Genomic DNA, 20,006 nt, shown 5'->3' with positions numbered 1-20,006 from the left:
TTTTATCAACTTGCAAAAACACACACTGAACCCCCAACTTACTTTGAAATCGACAGCGCTGGCCAGACAATGCAGGATTAATCAAACTTCACAAAACGTAGCCTTGGTACTTTACCTATGCACACACTGAATGTGTGTGTGTGTGTGTGGGGGGGGGGGGGGGGGTTGCGTTAAAGGGTGTAATCTGGATGTTTAATTTTTTTGTTTCACTATCCTTATAGTAGGTTTAGTATGCATGCCAAGCAAAACTAAACTAAAATGTGTCATGCTACGATCACGGTTGTCTGTTCTTAATTGGGAGAATACTCAAGTTCACATAGCAGTGGTTCAACTTGTTGAATTATCATTTTATTGGATCGATGCCGGGGGGTGGGGAGAGTGTAGCGATACATAGAAAGATATATCTCCGCAGAAGATTAATTGATAATGCGCAAGTTATATACGATAAAGACTAAGAACCACGCCGTGTTTATCCATTGCAGCTCACAATTATTCAGTATTTCGGTCAACACAAGATGGTTCTTGAGGAATCCTCATTATTTGACGTCACGGACAGGAAGCTGTATAAAAAGTATAAATAGCCACTAGACGATTACACACTATTGCTATTCTTAAACTCATGCATATTCATACTTACTTGAATTTGACATATGGACTAAAATTTTCGAGAGAAATTATGTTTATTGATCGCAATATGTATAGTTCTATTTATTGTAAATGCAAATAAGATATTTTTTTCAATAATAATACTGAAATATGAATCCCAAACGAATATTGCTAATTTTGCCGCTTGGTGGTGTCCGCCAAATCCACTATCGACGTCACATGTGAGCTGACCATTAGCAATAGAGGAGGCTCTATGAGCCTCCGTCTAAAAATTAAAGCTCATCATATTAATAAACGTCTGGTCTGATTTCAAACAAATCAAAATTAGCGATTTAGACTTCAGCTCTATTGTCAGAGCAAGGAAAAACACAACACGACTGCATATTTTTAATTTTGACTAATTAATTGTAAAATATACAGTTTATGTACAAAATAGTTTGACAGATCTATGACATTCTGACTTGGTAGCACACTGACTGCACTGAGAGAAAGATATGGTCACAATTCCGATACAGTCCATCAATCAGTGAACAGTATTACAGTTCTCATAAAAAACATGGGCGAGTATTTCACAGAGTTCTATTAGTTTTGAAGAATAAGAATAACATATTTGTTTTAATAGAGAAAATTTGCTTAAAGTTGCAGAAAATAGGTTTTTTTTTTATTTGATAATAATGTTGTAAATGTTTGTTAACACAACTTATGAGTAATTCAATTAACTGTAATACACAGATTCTCTGCTTATATATATATATATATATATATATATATATATATATATATATATATATATATATATATATATATATATACTTCCAAAACAATTCAAGTGATTTCTAGAATTAAAAGCTATCAACATTTCTTTCCTCATAACAAAAAAGGTAATAAACAAAGAATTGCACTTTAACAACTACTGTCTCTCTGGTAGGAATACAAGTATTTAATCCTCACCAAAAGATGTAACTCCACTGCAATTCTTAAAACACAGTGTACATTTACATGTACTTGTAAAAATTTAAACATATATAAACCTTTTTTTTAACCTAGTTAAAAAGTAAGTTTTAATTCACTTGAAGTGAAACAGAAGACAATGGAAAGAAATCAAATTCAAAAAACTTATTGAACCATGAATTGAGTTTTTAGATACTTTCCTAAGGTTAGAAAAAAGAGAAAGAAAAAAAACGCCTCCATGATATAAGCTGTCACATTTTACAACAGGAATGATATCCTTCAATATTGGGTACGATTATATCAGTTGATACACAATGATGAAAATGATGATAATGATGATGAAGATTGATGAGAGAAATGCCCTATGTACAATGAATTCAGCTGCTCATTAAGATTGGTAATAACAGAAATAAAATTTTACTCAAGAACTTTAACATGATGATAACATTGCTGTAAAAAATGAGAATATCCTCATTAGGTTCAGAGATGATGATCAAGAACTTTCAGTTTCTAGTCCTGTACATAACTGTACTATCACCAACAAGCGGTATTCCCTATTCTGTTGTTTATGGTTTTTCTTTTTGATCATCGGTTTTCTGGGGTTTTTTTGCCTAGACAGCTCCAACTATTTGAGGTCTACAGGAAAGAAATTACAACATCATTTCGTTTTTCTAATTTCTACACAAACTAATTGGTACACAATGTATACCACATTTTACATATAGTCATGTAAAATAAATATTTTTTGTCAAAATGTTTATGATTCAGAGTTAATACTGATATGTGCTAACTTCTCAGATCACAAACCAAATGAGACTAATGATATCATAATGTATTCTGCTTAAACAGTACCTTTAGTTTAATTACATAGGACTTCTTCAACAAATACAAATTGTAGAAATTTCTTTTTCAAATTATTACAAATTGAACTGGAAGTGATTTGATTACACTGACTACCAGCAAATAGTTTGATCTTTCCAATCATCTCTGATTTAAACTGAAAAAGCCTATCAAACAGAATTTCATCCCAAATCTTCATTTGAGTTTGAAGTAATTGATTCCAAACCCTCTCCTGTCTGTAAGGTGGACATTTAAAAACTCCTTACCCATCTCCTCCTACGGTTCTCTTTACTGTCACCTTCTAAGCAGCTAGACTTTAGCCATCTGGGGCAAAAAACTAAAATCATATAAAATTTACATCTAAATAAAGAAAAATTTCATCTCTATCATAAATGCTTCAAAATAAAAACACTACTGATTGTGGTTTCATCAATATTTATGACCATCAATTTTCGTGGATATAATGAAAATAACAGTTTCTTGGATGCAAAAGTTTGCTTATTATGATCCTTTTTAATACAATATGTTATCAGAATTTGCTTTTCAATGAACATTAAATTTCGTGGATCAACTGAACAAAGAAATCCATGAATATTGGTATTCAACAAATATTGATAAAACCATAGTATTAGCCCAATCATTTCAATATATGCTTCGAATTCTCAATATTTCACACGAAAAATATATAAAAATAACAAGTTGCTATTTGCAGAGAAATGTATCTTAATTGTTTTTGTTTTCCTTACATCCAAACTAATACGAAAATACTAAATATCTGAATTCAATATGAAGTAATTGGACACTTTCAAAAAACTTTTTATTCTTAATTAAACGCCAGGATTTTATATATTTTACTAAAGATACCTAAAAGCCACCTGATCTGCATTACAGAACCGTATCCCTTCTCACTGCAGGCGGCAATCATGAAGATTATGGCTGGTTTGGTTGTGTAGTCAAAGTGGGCAGAGATCAGACTGTCAGCAGTCACCGTGCATCCACATGAGGAGGCTTGGCCACAGTACAACTGCACAAATGCCAACTAGCTGGACTGTAGTCGGTTATCTTTCCCGCTGTGTTTCGAGGGGGCTCCCATGAAAGATGTGCAACTTCCGTAGTCAGCAAAAGTCACAAATCTGAATATCAGAGACAACAAAGATGGCCTCTGACCCATTGAGAAAATTGACACATTAGATTTACTTTAAATGCTATGGGCATATTTATATCATTTGATTTATTTTGCAAATATCTAATGAAAATGATGTTGCATAAAACGAATGTAATGAAGGTGTAATTAAAATGCAAAAAGAAGAAAAAGGAAATCCCCTTGTCACAATCAATTCCTAGCAATTGCTGTAGTGTAAGTTGATTATATGTAGAGGATTTATCCCGTACTGAACCCCAATGTTTCGATAGACATTTTATTTTTATCCCGTATGAAGCCTCATGTTTTTCAGTTTGGCATTGGTCAGCATAATACACTCAACCTGGGTCATTCTACCCGCATTGTTGGAGCTTTATAAGGTTTGAATTTTGCAGTTCTGGACCGGCCAGAGCGCAAGATTTCCCCACACAGATCTGACTATATATATATATTTAGTATTGTAATTGCCTGGTAACTAAATCTCCAGACGGGGTAAGTTTGTTTTTATTCATTTCATTTTTATTTTTGTAAATCTTTAAGCTTATAAGTGCTACTTTATATTACTATAAATAGCGGACAAGAGTTGCCACGTGAATGTTTCCTTAGCGTTGTAAGGTTCAGTGCCACGTGTAAGCCACGTATATATCGCAATATTTGTGCATTATAGTCTAATAGTGTCAAGTTTTGATTAGATATTTAGTATATAGTGTAGTTTAACTACCTGTGCCGTTCGCTACCGTGTGTAAACAAATATTTAGTGACGAGAGTTCACCCTGTTAAAGTGTCTAGTATGGAGACCGATTAGGGTCATCAATACATTGTACTTATGTAAGCATTATAATCAAAGGTTCCCGGGGCTAGTCACATATTATGCATGTGTATTGGCCTGAGAGGTTCTGATGCTGACCGTCGGCCTATGGTGGACGACCGGAAGAGTTTCCGGAAGTTGATTACCTGGAGCAGGTGAAGTGGTGAACTGGTGGAAACGGTGGACACAATGGACAATGGTTCAGGGTAGCATGGTGATTGGCGGAGACGAGAGGATTGGAGCCTAAGGAACATCTCGCGTCGACATTTTTGCATATTTGTAAATATTGTTTATAAATATTTTATTGTATATTGTATTGTTGTTGTTATTGATCAGAGGAGCGTTCATGGTGACACCCCTGCCCTTCAAAGAAGAATGTATATCACGCCTTAACTCAACACACGAAACATTAATTTAAATTTGTTTACCATATCAAATGCCATATATACATTTAGCTAAGGAAATCTGAATAATGTATGAAGAAAGAAAAAAGAAAAACCCCAAACTTAAACCAAAATATCGACCAGAAAAAAAGACATATGAAAGAAGAAGGAAGCATATGATAGAACGATGGTAGCAGCAAATACCGCTGACGACCTTTCCTCCTACCTTGCTGATCGTTATGGCGGAGGGGACTTTATTTTACAATCGAAAGAAAACTTAAGGTTTGGAATAATTGATTCAATGACTCCATCTTGGAATATTTTTCACTTGCTGATTTGTTAGTATTTAAAAATACCAATCAAAATAGTATTTGCTTATATATGTAACAAAAAATAGTTCTAATTGAAAAGAAAGCATGAATATGTATCTAAAAACGGTTTCAAATGTAAAGTATATTGACTGGAGCAAAATATTTTTTTATTATCAATATATATTGTATCTAATTTATGAATTCGATGGATTTCTTTCTCCTTCTTTTTTAAAGTGGAGCAATATCTATGTAGTTATTAATGATCTACATTTAAGTTTATTTTTCTGCAATAAGCATATGCAAAAAATTTAGTAAATGGTATTGTCTGGTGTCTTACTAATCAAAATATTTCATGTATTTTCGTTGAAGTGTTAATTATTCATCTTAATTTGATAGAATTATCTCATAAACATTATGTGGTGTTTACCTATATTTAAAACAAGAACCAAAACTTCTTTGATTTTTTGAGATGTCATTTTTAATAACTCTATCTGTGATGCTACCGGAAGGAAAACAGATAAAACCTATACGCTACCATACCAACCTAAAAAAATTTTGTTTACCAAATGTGAAGGTCGTAGTGGATCGTAGCGTGAATAACAAATAGGCGACTGTTGGTTATCTACGTTGAAATCGATTGTATATAGAACTGTTCAAATCATATTTTTATCAAGTTTCGTTTTATGAAAAAGGTATTTCGGTGATTGTATTAGCTTGAAGTTAAAGAGGTTAATGAATGAATTATAATTATTAATATTTGTCTCATATGTTGTAAACGATTTAAAGATGAATTATCCTTGGTATGTAATTTTTTATATAAATTTATTTACAGAATCCTTCTCTCTCTCTCTCTCTCTCTCTCCCTCCCTCTCTTTATTTGTCTCTCTTTCTCTCTCTTTCCCATATCTAGTATATTCTTGAAAATGGTGGCCCTAGGAGGTATGGCAGTTTCAAAAACATAGGAATATTTGTGAGAAAGCTTCAAAAATCTTACGATTAAAAGAGCTTAAATTTGTTATATTACAATGCAAGCATTATGACATTCTTTATACGTACATTTTATCAGTATTATGACTTTATAACTATTGTCAATATAAGTGTATGTAATGGATAACAATGATTAATTGGCCAATTGTGGGAACCGTGGGGTACAAGTAATACATTTAAAGTAAAACATTTTGAAATAAAAAATATTTTACTCAATATATCCTTGTGATATTATAGTACACCCATTTTTGAGTGCATTTTTTACTTCAATTTAATCCAATATCATAATGAAACTAAAAACTTAATAACTTAATCTAAGTTTGGCAATGTGATCCTCTCGTTTAAAACTTGTATTTTAAATAGCAATGAAATTTACATAATCATTGTCAATACGGTACAATTGTTAGATAATATACATGTAGTTTTTACGTCAATTGGTTCCTTTCATTGAATTCAGGGCTTAAGAAATCAGAATTAATTGTAGGAAATATGAAAATAACAAAAGTAACTTTTGGTAATCAATTTTGTCTCAATTTTGTAATCAATTTAATTCTCCTTCATTTTTTTCATCACCATGTCTAAATTAACGTGTTATTTCCTACGAGTACTGTGGAATCATTAATTTTCGTGGGGGTCAATTTTCGTGGATTGCTAGAATTTTACAGACTCGTGGGGACGTAATTTCGTGTATTCTCTTATATCTACAAAAGGAAACATGACTTTATTACTTCAATTTATTAATTCGTGGAGGATGTAAATTCGTGGATAAGAGGTACCCACGAATTCCACGAAAATTGAGCCACCATGAAATCTAATGATTCCACAGTAAGTGTTGTACTACAATGTAGGCTCTAAATTAATTTTCATTTAAAATCTTATAAAATACGTGAAATGAACGCATAGATCTTAAATAAGAATAATAACCCAAAATAAAAAAAAAAGTTATTTTGATATTATAAGTAAACCAAGTAAAATAGAATGGAAATGTGTGAGCTGATTTCATTTGATTGGTTGCCAAAGAAGCTTTTAAAATTGACGCAAATGCGAAAAAAAGCCACCCAATGATCGTTTAGCGTGAGGTGTTAGTAATGCGATAGTAAAAGTGGTTTGAGTTTTGGGTAAAAATCCTCCCAAGCAAAGCAGTTTTGTTTTTCTCATGAAAAATATGACAGGGTAAACAAACTCTCTCTCTCTCTCTCTCCCTCTCTCTCTCTCTCTCTCTCTCCTCTCTCTCTCTCTCTCTCTCTCTCTCTCTCTCTCTCTCTCTCTCTCTCTCTCTCTCTCTCTCTCTCTCTCTCTCTCTCTCTCTCTCTCTCTCATATCATATTACTTAAAGTTTTGTTTTTACTTTAATTGTAAATTTGAAATCTCTCTCTCACAATATTATTTTACTAAAACTTTTGTTTTTACCTTGATTGTAAATTTGAAATTCATTTATTTTCAGAATATGCTATTTGTTGATGAGCTTCGCTCTCCTTGTTGCGGTAACTGCAAATGAAACGCCACAACAAATAGTGACTAGATACAATAATTACAAGGCAATATGTAATGGAATGGGTTTTGAAAATGTGCGCTGCAAAGGTTTGGAAAAACAATTCATTTTTAAATTTTGGTTTTAGGATTTGATTGATAAAACATATGGTATTATTTATTATCAGAGTTGTCCATGGCCCGTTTGAATACTAGTATGTAGAAGCGTCATAGAAACTCTTCCAGCCCAACAGTAAAATTTCACTGCACAACTGACAGTGGTACACAGTTTAATCTGCTATTCTTTTCTTTTTATTAAAAGCGGAAAGTTCGTAATAAGAATTTTTCCTCTCAACATATCTTTTAACCATAGTATTGATTGCTGCATTTTACGCACAAATTACCTCGCACAATTACACATAAAAATGGTAGATTGCGACATCTGAGAAGGTGTAAAGAAGAATAACTTCCCTCCCCCCGAGTTGTAGAATAATTTGATGTTTTTGAAGAAAAAAGACCCATGGGTTATTTCGTCATGTTAAACATGATATTAGACTTTGAAATTACTTTTATTTTCCTCAGCTGATTTTGAAGTTATATACACCGACGCTACATATAGTTTTTCATATATACGTAACAAACTCACAGACACGCACCTACATTGCAACAAAATTTATTGTTAAAACTGTTCTCTTATCGACATATGGAGGGAAAATGACGCTGCACTAGCGTAGAAATCTTCAGAGCAGTACTTGTTACATAACCATAAATAATTCTGAACAACATTTTATATAGCTTTATTATCTTAAAATGATATTTGATTTACAAATTTTATGCACAGCTTGCTGAACTATATTTTATCGCAATTTTACAATTGAATGGACAACAAATTGCACTATTTACACCAATGTGATCAGAAATCTGCGCAGGTGTTGCATAACCATTCCGTAATTGAAAAAAAAAGAAACAAAAAACACATTCATACACAATGAATAATTAACATTCTCTCTCAGAGGAAATTGTTGGATAATTAAGGATATAAATCCCTGAAATGATCCCAAAGCCTTAGGGACTACTGGTGATACCCCTACAGCCCAAAATTGAGACCAAAAAAATGTATGCTCTATAGGTTCCCTACACTCCATTGCTACACATATTCCTTAGATGCACACTTCAAACACAATGGAGATAACGGCCCATCTTTTACCCCTCTATCATTGTTAACATTTTAAAAAATGACAAAATTAGGGTGAGCTATATTAATAATCTTAGATGTGATAGACACCCTCTAACGCTTGTTATGAACACATGGGAAGGTACTATACATTATCCAAGTGATTCTAGACCACATGATGGTACCCCTGCAACCCAAATTTGAGACCAGGAAATAATAGCCCTATAGGTCCGCTTCACTGCCATGGTATTCCTTTTATGCACACTAAGATATAAGAGAAATTGATCAAACTTTTAGCCCTATATCATTGTGAAATGCTAAAAATTAACAAAATTCGGGCAAGCATTTTGGACCTTTTAATTGTCATAATATTATTTCCTCGAAGGGTCGTGTCAAAACATGACTTGGACAAAATAATCCCAATTTCACCTTGGGATTAATATTTTGGCCGTTTTTGACTGCGGCAGACGCTATCTTTTACTAAAATAAAATCACCATGGTAGATTTCTGTTCATTTTATTATTGTAATGATAGGAAATCTTTTTAAAATTCGATTCATGTTGTTTCCAAAGTAGTAAAAAGAAACGGGGATAAATTTTTTAAACACAAACATGTTTAACTTTAATGTAAACATATTATCTTTTTGGGAGGGAGGGGAGAGCTTAAAAACAAAGTGTCAGTATTGTTTGCCTAGACGTTCGCTTCCAATTTACGACGAATATCTAAAAATGTGTAATTTGGTAAGAATATACAACAAATATAGTTGTAAAACCTATACGTATGTGTGGTGCCGCATACACCTTGTAATTTACTTGATCTTGTCATATTTATTATCATGCAATTTCATGTTACTTTATAGGACATTTTTAATAGAAATGCACTTAAGATAACATTATTTTCATAACTTATGACCCGTATGGACACATATTGATTTGATTTCTATTAAATACAGAGGCATGTATTTTTCTTATCAAGGCGAGCTATCCTGCCTCTGAAGTTGTCAATGCTCGTACAATTATTGATACATTAATTATCTTGAAATTAATTAAAAGACGTCGATAATAAATTTCAGCTCGAGTACCCTCAGTACTTTGATGATTTTCTTAATGGCCATTAGCTTTTACGGGCTTAGTGGCTGCTAATAGTGACTGCTAGTTCCAGCCTGGCTATAATGCCTAACAATGTGGTAGAAAGCCACATCTGAACAGGCTTTACCCAGCACATTTGCGCCATATAGAACTATTTAAATTTATATGAAAAACTGTACCAGTAGTGTTATTAAATCATATTGAGAATTATCATATTAATTTCTAATCGCGTCTATGTCCTTTTTCTTCAAACTCTTTTAATATTTTCATTTTATTTTTTACTTAAGATATATTATTTATAATCCTAAATTAGATACAATTGCTTTCCGATCTTCATTAACCAGGGAAAACATGAAGAAACTGTTATCTTTGATAAGGTTTCGTTAAACGAATGAAGCGTTTATGATTACACTTCCGGAATCTTTACAACATCGATGGATGGAATCTATTCCTTTACGTGGTCAATAGTAACAAAAGCGGGAAAATATTTCGTGTCTGAAATTGTGCTGAATGGCCAAAAAGTTGCATAAAATTATTCCGATGGTAGGGGTCACGATGGATTTCACACCAAAAATATATAAAAATAACAATTTGCTATTTGCAAAGAAATGTATCTTAATTATTTTTGTTTTCCTAATATCCAAACTAATACAAAAAGACTTAATATCTGAATTCAACATGAAGTAAATACACAATTTCAAGAAACTTTTTCCCATTTAAACACCAGGACTTTATATATTTTACTAAAGATACCTAAAATCTACCTGAACTACCTGTAACAGGACCGTATCCCCTCTCACTGCGGGCGGCAATCATGAAGATTACGGCTAATTTGGTTGTATAGTCAAAGTGGGTAGAGGCCAGACTGTCAGCAGTCACCGTACATCTACATGAGGAGGCTTGGCCACAGTACAACTGCACAAATGTCAGCTGGACTGTAGTCGGTGATCTTTCCCGCTGTGTTTCCAGGGGGCTCCAATGAAAGATGTGCAACCTCCGTACTCAGCAGAAGTCACTCATGTGACTCAGTACAACTGCACAAATGCCAGCTGGACTGTAGTCGGTGATCTTTCCCACTGTGTTTCGAGGGGGCTCCAATGAAAAATGTGCAACCTCCGTACTCAGCAAAAGTCACTCATGTGAATATCAGAGACAACAAAGTTGGCATCTGACCCATTAAGAAAATTGACACATTATATATGCTTTAAATGCTATGGGCATGTTTATATCATTTGATCTATTTTGCAAATATTAAATGAAAATGCTGTTGCATGAATTGAATGTGATGAAGGTGTAAACAACAGATGCAAAGGAAAAAAAACTGGAAATCCCTTGTCCTTTATAGAAGAATATATATCACACCTTAACTCATAACACGAACAATTAATCTAAAATGGTTTCCCATATGAAATGTCATATATATACATGTAGCTAAGCAAATCTGAATAATGCCTAAGAAAAAAAAACACCTCATTTTTAAACAAAAACTTCGCACAGAAAAAAAAGACAGGTACAAGAAGAAGGAAGCAGATGATAGAACGATAGTAGAAGTAAATACCGCTGACGATGCTTACCTTTCTTCTACCTTGCTGATCGTTATGGCGGAGGGGACTTTATTTTATAATCCAAAGAAAATTTCAGTTTTGGAATAATTGATTCCATGAATTTATCTTGGAATGTTTTTCACTTGCTTGTGAGTTGATAGTATTTACAAAATAATAATCAAAATATTATTTGATAATAAATGAAAAAAATAGTTCAAAGATAGCATGAATGTGTATCTAAAACAGGTTTCAATTGTAAAATATATTGTACTATTGACTGGATAAAAATACTTTATTATAATCAATATGAATTGTATCTTATGAATTCGATGGACTCTTTTTCCTTCTTTTTTACAGGGGAGCAATATCTATATAATTATGAATGATCTACATTTAAGATAATGTTTCTACAATAAACATATGCAAACATTTCAGGAAGTGGTATTGTCTGGTGTTTTAATAATCAAAATATTTTATGTATTTTCGTTAAAATGTCAATTATTCATCTCGGTTTGGTAGAATTATCTGATAAACATTACATGGTATTTTCCCTATATTCAAAATGAAAACCAAAACTTATGATATTATATTACAAAAAATGTAAGTCTAGTGTTTTATCTGTATTATTGAGGAAAATCATGATAATTACCTTTACATGTGTTCTGCATAAATAAGGAAAGATCGAATTGATTTACTTGCTAGAATATATTTGAGACGTCATTACAATTAATACTCCCTCTGATACTACTGGAAAAACGCAATTAAGCCTTTTACGCAACTACACCCAACTAAAAAATCAATATTTACCAAATGTGAAGGTTGTGGTGGATCGTGGTATGAATTTCAAATGGGCGACTGTTGGTTATCCACATTGACATCAATTATATATAGAACTGTACATATCATATTTTAATCAAGTTTCGTTTTATGAAAAAAGTGTGTGCGATGGTATTAGCAAGAAGTGAAAGAGGTTAATGAATGATATTTTTTAAATATGTGTCCCTTATGTTTAATCGATTTTAACAGAATTGACAGATTAACAGAAATAAATTTATTTTAATACAAAGCTAGCATTATGACATACTTAAAATGTAGATTTTATCAGAATAACACTCTGTATAATTACATGTATTGTCAATTGTAGCGTATGTAATGGAGAGCAATGACCTGTTGGCCAATTTGGGACCCATGGAGTATCAAAGAAGAAATACATTTAAAGCAAAACATTGTGAAATTAAAAATCTTTTACAAAAGTTATACTTGTGTTATATTACTATACAAGCATTTCCAGTGCACTATCTACCTGATTTTAAGTTCCAATATTAAAATATGTACAATTAAAGAGAATACAAATATGATCAGTTAATTGAAGTTAAGCAATGTGATTTTCTTGTTTAAAACTTGCACTCTTACAAAAATGGAATTTAAAATAATCATTGTCAATATGGTAAAATTGTTAGATAATATAATTTTTGCGTCTCAATTGTTTCATCTTATAGAACTCGGGGCTTGGGTAAACAGATATCAATTTCAGTAAATATAAAGATATCAAAGGTAATATTTGGTAATCATGTGTGTTATGATTTTGTAATAATTTTGTAACCAACTTAATCTACCTTCACGTTATTTTCTTTATCATATCTAAATTAACATGTTATTTTCTTACCAGTAAGTGTATATCTGCTACAATATACGCTCTGATATATTTTCCATTTAGAATCTTATTGCTGCCCTTTTAATATAATTATAAAAAGAGTAAGATAAAATGGAAATGTGTGAGCTGATTTCATTTGATTGGTTGCAAGCAAAGCTTTCAAAATTGGCACAAGTGCCCAAAAAATCCATCAAATGATCGTTTAGCGTGACGTGTTAGTAATTTGATAGTATAAGTGGTTTGAGCTTTGTATAAAAATTCATCCCAAGCAATGCAATGGTAACAGTTGGTTTTTCTAATAAAAATATGACAAGGTAATCCCTCTCTCTCTCTTTCTCTCTCTCTCTTTCTCTCTCTCTCTCATGATATAATGTTGCTAAGTAGTTGTGGTTTTTTATTTTAATTGTAAATTTGAAAATCGTTGTTAGAATATGCTATTTGCTGTTGAGCTTCGCTCTTCTTGTGGCGGGAACTGCACATGAAACGCCTCAACAAGTGGTGACTAGATACAACAACTACAAGGCTATATGTGATGGAATGGGATTTGAAAATGTGCGCTGCAAAGGTTTGGAAAAACATTTCATTTTTAAATTTTGATTTTAGGATTGATGAAACATATGGTAGTATGTATAGTCAGGGTTCTTCATGAATCTTATTTATGACTATGTAGAAACCTCATGGAAACTCTTTCTTGCCCAATAGTAAAATTTCGTTGTAGAACTGACCGGGTGCATAGCTTACTGTAATTTGTTTTAATTGAACGCTGCAAAGTACATGTACGTAATAAGAATTATTCGTTGCAACTTCCCTATTAACACAAGTATTGATTGTTGAATTTTAAGCTCAGCTAATAAAACGTAAAAGTAGTAGAAAGTCACTTCTGGGCAAGCTTTACCCAACATGCGCAATAGTACAAATTATTTAATAAAATACGTAAAAGTCTATAAGCTGGTGTTTTTAATTCATATTGAGACTAATGACATCCATCTTTAACTGCTAATTTTAATATTTCCATTTATTCTCTTAATTCCCTAACAATACTTTATTTCTAATCCTAAAACAGATCCGATTGCTTTCCAATCTTCACTTACCAAGACATTGCAAAACTTGAAAAACCAAGAGACGGTGATCTTTGATAAAGTTTCATTAAACGAAGGAAACGCTTACAACAATATCTCCGGAATATTCACAGCACCGTTAGACGGGATCTATTCCTTTACATGGACAATGTTAACAAAAAGTGGAAAATATTTCGTCACTGAAATTGTGCTGAATGGCCAAAAAGTTGCATTAAATCATACAGATGGAAGGGGTCACGATGGATATCCTATGTCAACCTCACATGCTAACATCAAAATGAAGAAAGGCGATAAGGTCTGGATCAGGACCCATGGCACCAATGGGCAGCATGCCCATGGAGGTTGGTGTTACTTTTCTGGAGCAAAATTGTAACACATTTGTAACGATACCAAAATAAAGCATTTGAAGCTTAACACATACAATTGTTTTGTATTTTTTAAATGCAAGATATAGTCTTATAATGCATAGAAATTTGTGTGCCGACCAAATTTTATAAAAAACAATACATTTTGATATTATATCAATTGAACCATTTGAGTTAATTTGTTATTTTAAAAAATCAACAAAAACAACTCAAAAATGAAAATAAGCAAATGGTTTTCGATATAAATGAATAATAAATGACGAATAAATGACACAATGTTACATTTATTACGTTGGGAATTTAATAATTCAGTCATAATCTAGCTCAGAAATTTGTACACTGTAACTATTGAGGGAGGAGAAACTAGTTTTACAGCGGACCAACTCGAATTTTTTCTATCTTAAAAGAACAAATATTTCAAGGCATTCATCAAGATTTTAATACTACGATGTATTAACATATTAACAACAAATTCTTCAAATAGAATAACTTGCTTGCTATACACAACAATACATTGTTTGCCTTCATGTCATCACTGTCGCAAATATGGGATAATATTACTATGCAATGCGGACTCCCAAACCATGACTTGAAACGATGATGATAATGTTCGGCAACGTCACAAAAACAATCTATATTGAAACTAAGAATCTAAAAGGGTCATGCTCACAATTTTTGTCAAATTCTATTTCTCTTTTTTTTTTTGTTAATTCTTTACAATGCTTATGGAATGCAATTCTAATAATCAAATAAAATTTACGGAGAGTTAAAAACAAAATACAGGGCTCACAATTCTATATCATGTAAACGAGGCCCTGTCTTTGTTTACATAGGTTAATATACCAGTAAAAATCCTCTTAAAGCAGATTTTTCTATCTTCATAATTATTCATTCTAAGCATAAATCAAAAATTCCTAACCTTTAACAGATTCATTTCGGTCTAAAACTGGATTTTTACTTCAACATTCATAATGTAAACAAAAGCTTTGTTTAAATACCAAAGAATTGTAATCTCTGTAACTCGTTTATATAACTCAACAAATGGCTCTCAAATGTTGGTTGCAGGTTTGGGGTCGATTTCTTTGAAAAGTGATGAAATATTTTCAAATACATTGCCAATTTTATCAATAACTTGCAATTACAATGATTTTTTTAAAATGTAATTATTCTTATTTACTTTCATTAATGCAATTAATTACATTAATTACTTCATTTTTATTTTTTTAATCTTGAGAACATATACATATATAAACAGCATTAGGATATAAGAGACTTTATGTACGGTAACGTTTTGAAGGTTGTATTTCAGTTTAATGATCAAATATAATTTTTCGAAAATGTCTAGAAAAATTGTCTTTAACATTAAAATCATCAAGTACCATTGAGTTTATGTTTACTTCTGAGCAATATTCTCTCTATAGTGAATTAATTTTTATTCACATTAATATGTTTATTCAGAAAGAACAACTTTCGTCAGTACAGCATATTAGTATATAAATAATAATGGCTATAATTCACAAGAATGTGATATTTAGACTCCCTCGAGTATACAACAGGGGAGTTCTTGGGTACTAGAGTAGTTCACGCCTTGACAAAGTTAGACCTTTACCTATTGCCCTGGGCAGTGTGTCATGCTGTATAAACATATTAAACATTATGAGACATTTAATTTTTGTATAAATAAAAGCCTATGCCAAACATGTATACTATTCATCATTATAAGACACCTTTTTATATTACAAAGTTGAGAAAAAAGTAATTGAAATGTAATTGAAATGAAATTGAAAATACACAATGTTTTTGGAATGTATTTAAATACAATCAATTACTTGTATTTGAAGACAAACTAAATTATAAATTACTTCCAATTTCTGTAAAAAAAAAAATACACTAAATTCAGATACTTTTTTTCAATTACCCCATCCTTGTTTGGTTGCCTATTAAAAAGGCTTTACTGAGACATTATATAAATAGTGCCTGTTTGGGAGGGTAACAGTTCAAATTGACACCCCGAGAAAACCATTGTCAACCGACGAAAAGCGGAGGTTGACAATGGTTTTCGAGGGGTGTCAATGCGCGAATTGTTGAAACAATCTCTCTCTCTCTCTCTCTCTCTCTCTCTCTCTCTCTCATGATATCATATTACTAAAAGTTTTGTTTTAACTTTTATTGTAAATTTGAAATCTCTCTCTCTCTCTCTCTCTCTCTCTCTCTCTCTCTCTCTCTCTCTCTCTCTCTCTCTCTCTCTCTCTCTCACACACACACACACACAATATTATTTCATTAAAACTTTTGTTTTTACTTCGGTTGTAAATTTGAAATTCATTTTCAGGATATGCTATTTGTTGATGAGCTTCGCTCTCCTTGTGGCGGTAACTGCAAATGAAACGCCACGACAAATAGTGACTAGATACAATAATTACAAGGCAATTTGTAATGGAATGGGTTTTGAAAATGTGCGCTGCAAAGGTTTGGAAAAACAATTCATTTTTAAATTTTGGTTTTAGGATTTGATTGATAAAACATATGGTATTATTTAAATGATAATAAAATAAATAGTTATTAGTTTTCCATGGCCCGTTTGACTACTAGTATGTAGAAGCGTCATAGAAACTCTTCTAGCCCAACAGTAAAATTTCACTGCACAACTGACCGTGGTACACAGTGTATTCTGCTATTCTTTTTTTTAATTGAAAGCGGCAAAGTTCGTATTAATTTTTCGTCGCAACTTATCTATTAACCCTAGTATTGATTGCTGCATTTTACGCACAAATTACCTCGCACAATTACACATAAAAATGGTAGATTGCGACATCTGAGCAGGTGTAAAGAAGAATAATGCCCCCCCCCCCCCCCGGGTTGTAGAATAATTGGATGGTTTTTTTTTTTAAGAAAAAAGACCCATGGGTTATTTCGTTATGTTAAACATGATATCAGACTTTATTTTCCTCAGCTGATTTTGAAGTTATATGCACCGACGCTACATATAGTTTTTCATATCCGTAACAAACTCACAGAAACGCACCTACATTACCACAAAATTTATTAAGGTCTTCCGTTTCCAACGGAAGACCTTTCTATTATTGTGCGGGTTAAGATTATTCTTATTTTTCTTTTTTTTTTTTTCTTCCTAGACGCGAACTTTGAGGCTTCATATCTTGCTCATTTCTGAACGGATTTTGCTCAAATTTTCAGGGCTAATGGAATTTACAAAACACTATCTTCACCAATTCATAAAAGTTAGAATTCCCTTTCCGTTAACGAGTTATTCCCCTTTTAAAATTTTTTAGGGCGTTTGGTTTCCAGACAAAGGCTCCGAGACTATGATAGCAGGGAATGGGAATCCAACGAATTTGAATAACAAAGACATTGAAGTTGTATACATCGGTTTTTGTTTTTGGATTACGTTCCTTATTTAGGAAAAGGTAGGGGGTCAAAAACAGGATTCCAAAAAGTGCAAAAATTTAGACATATTTTCCTTTATATCTTTTTAACGAAAAATATTTTGTTAAAACATGTAGAATAAAAGTTGTGCAGAATATCAAGGGCTTTCATTTGACACCAATAAAAAAGGGCTGGCCCTTTAAATTAAGGGCCAATAGCCCCTAAAAGTTTTTGCTTAATAACTCAAAAACGGTTTGGATTTTGATATAGATGTCGCTGGAAAAGTTGTTTGTTGGGATCTCATAAAGGTCGTAAAAATATTTTTTTGTAAGTGATTTGTGTAGTATGAGTGTAAAAAGCTTTACATGTTGACATGTACCTGTTTTCATTTGACAAGTTTACGAAAGTCTTTGTGCGTACAACTGGCATAAAGTTGCCGCAGAAAGTATGCTGGTTTATACAGGAGGCATTAATTTATAAGAATTTTTTTTTTGTTGGAGTACATGCTTTTTTTTTTAGGAGTTTAAGTCATTGTTGTTCAGTTCTTAGTGCACAATCATTAAAAACGGCAATTGGAAAACAAAACATTCTTTTTCTTTTCTTTTTAACCACAAAATATGGAATTAAAAAACTCTATGCATTACATTTTATTTATTAACTCCATGCATTTAAAATCTACCTTGAATCAGAGCTGTGTGTGTGTGTACCATTACGTAAGCTCTCCCTCGCCCGCGGCCGAGAAAATCGGTCACCATGCTCGCGGCTGGACTACCTAGCGGTCAGCGGTTATCTAATACACGAGAGTTGCGTCTCTCATATATGAGTTTATTTAGCTGCGAACTCAAGAATTGTTTTAGTTTTGATTACACAAAATCTTTTGTGGATTAAACGATTGGATGTCAAGTAAGAAATAGTTCATTTAATTAATAAAAGCAATGTCATTCTCTATAGCAATAATAGACTAAGATCAATTGTGGGGTTTAAGTTTAAAATATATAACTTCTATTTGATAGAGTAAGGTCATTATATTGCAAACTTTTCAAATCTTCCTTGGTTGTGAGCTGTGCGTTTCTGTGCGTTGTACCTTTACGAAATATATTCTTTGCCCGCGGCCGAGGAGATCAGCGACGGCTGCATTACCTAGCGGTAAGCGGGTATTTAATACACAAGATTCGCACACCGCGACTTACACTTACATGCATATGAACGTGTTTGAGTTAATATAGCCGTATATACAAGAACTGTTTTAATTTTATGTTATAAAAGTTTGTCCTACTTGTATATATTTAATTAAATATTTGAGTGTAAATGAATATTAATGAACGATATTACTCCAAATCGGAAAAATCGTTAGACATAAACTAATGGTTGGTTTGTTTATGTAAACTACTTTAAAAACTGTACAATTAATGTTTTAAATCAACACCCCCCCCCCTCAAATATTAAACATTTAAATGATGATAATCCCTCGCACATGGCTGAGGAGATCCGGCGAAAGTGGATAAGTGATCCGCGGTCGGTTCGTGTTCTTCTACATGTACCTTATGACGCGTTTATGTTTCATATTTTGCACGGACACAACTATATTTTATTATGTTTTCAACTATTATATTGGTTTAAGATGAAAAGATAAATTTATTTTACTTGTACAGTTGATTAAGCATTTATTTATACGATAGCGTATAAGGTAGTTTAAAAATCAAATCAAATTATAATCAAAGTTCCATGTTACATGTTTGCGGTAGGTGCTAGCACGATAAAGGAATGCCCTGAATTGAGGCATTCGATGATTATTTTAAAAAATATTCACATGAGTTTAAACAACTTTAGATTAGATTCTATCGGTCACATATTAATCACTACTGTAGTTTCATTGTGGAAGCGAACTCATTGCTGCCCCCCCCCCCCCCCCTCCTCCCGCCCCGCTGACTGGTGCTCGCGCTGGATTTTTTTTTTAATTGGAGAAAAGATAGCAAGATCTGTCGAAAATCATTTTTGGTGGTTTCTTATGTGTAACATTTTGTTTCACTTTCCCACCCCTTTGTTTATTCGGCCAGTCTGTGTTAATTCAATTGCCGCATGCGACCGATAATCTTGTGTCGCTTCAGCGCACACAGCTCAGAACATTTATAGCCCCAGGTCATCAATTGTTATGTAATTGAGTAACAGTTGGAAGGGTGATTTTACTACATAAAATAATAAAATCATAATATAATCTATT

General features: G+C 32.4%; 1 protein-coding gene and 1 pseudogene across 1 annotated transcript; both read left to right on the top strand.

Annotated features, from left to right (window-relative positions):
- The first annotated feature begins 4,916 nt into the window (after positions 1 to 4,916).
- LOC128160959 (uncharacterized) lies at positions 4,917 to 10,340 on the top strand (annotated as a pseudogene).
- Positions 10,341 to 13,233: 2,893 nt separating this feature from the next.
- Positions 13,234 to 14,409, top strand: LOC128160642 (heavy metal-binding protein HIP-like). The gene is made up of 3 exons (XM_052823995.1): positions 13,234 to 13,271; positions 13,386 to 13,522; positions 14,021 to 14,409. The coding sequence occupies exons 1-3, from the start codon at positions 13,234 to 13,236 to the stop codon at positions 14,407 to 14,409; spliced, it is 564 nt and encodes a 187-aa protein (XP_052679955.1).
- The last annotated feature ends 5,597 nt before the right edge of the window (positions 14,410 to 20,006 follow it).

Source organism: Crassostrea angulata, chromosome 8 (genome assembly GCF_025612915.1).
Source record: "Crassostrea angulata isolate pt1a10 chromosome 8, ASM2561291v2, whole genome shotgun sequence".
In the NCBI taxonomy this organism is placed as follows: domain Eukaryota; kingdom Metazoa; phylum Mollusca; class Bivalvia; order Ostreida; family Ostreidae; genus Magallana; species Magallana angulata.
Note: the sequence above shows the minus strand (reverse complement) of the source record. Positions and strands in the feature narration are given on the sequence as shown.

Excerpts from the sequence above, each read along its gene's own strand:
- LOC128160642 (XM_052823995.1), top strand. The coding sequence starts at position 13,234 with ATGGTAACAGTTGGTTTTTCTAATAAAAATATGACAAG. Across the intron at positions 13,272-13,385 it reads TCTAATAAAAATATGACAAG|AATATGCTATTTGCTGTTGA; the intron begins GTAATCCCTCTC and ends AATCGTTGTTAG. Across the intron at positions 13,523-14,020 it reads TGAAAATGTGCGCTGCAAAG|ATCCGATTGCTTTCCAATCT; the intron begins GTTTGGAAAAAC and ends ATCCTAAAACAG.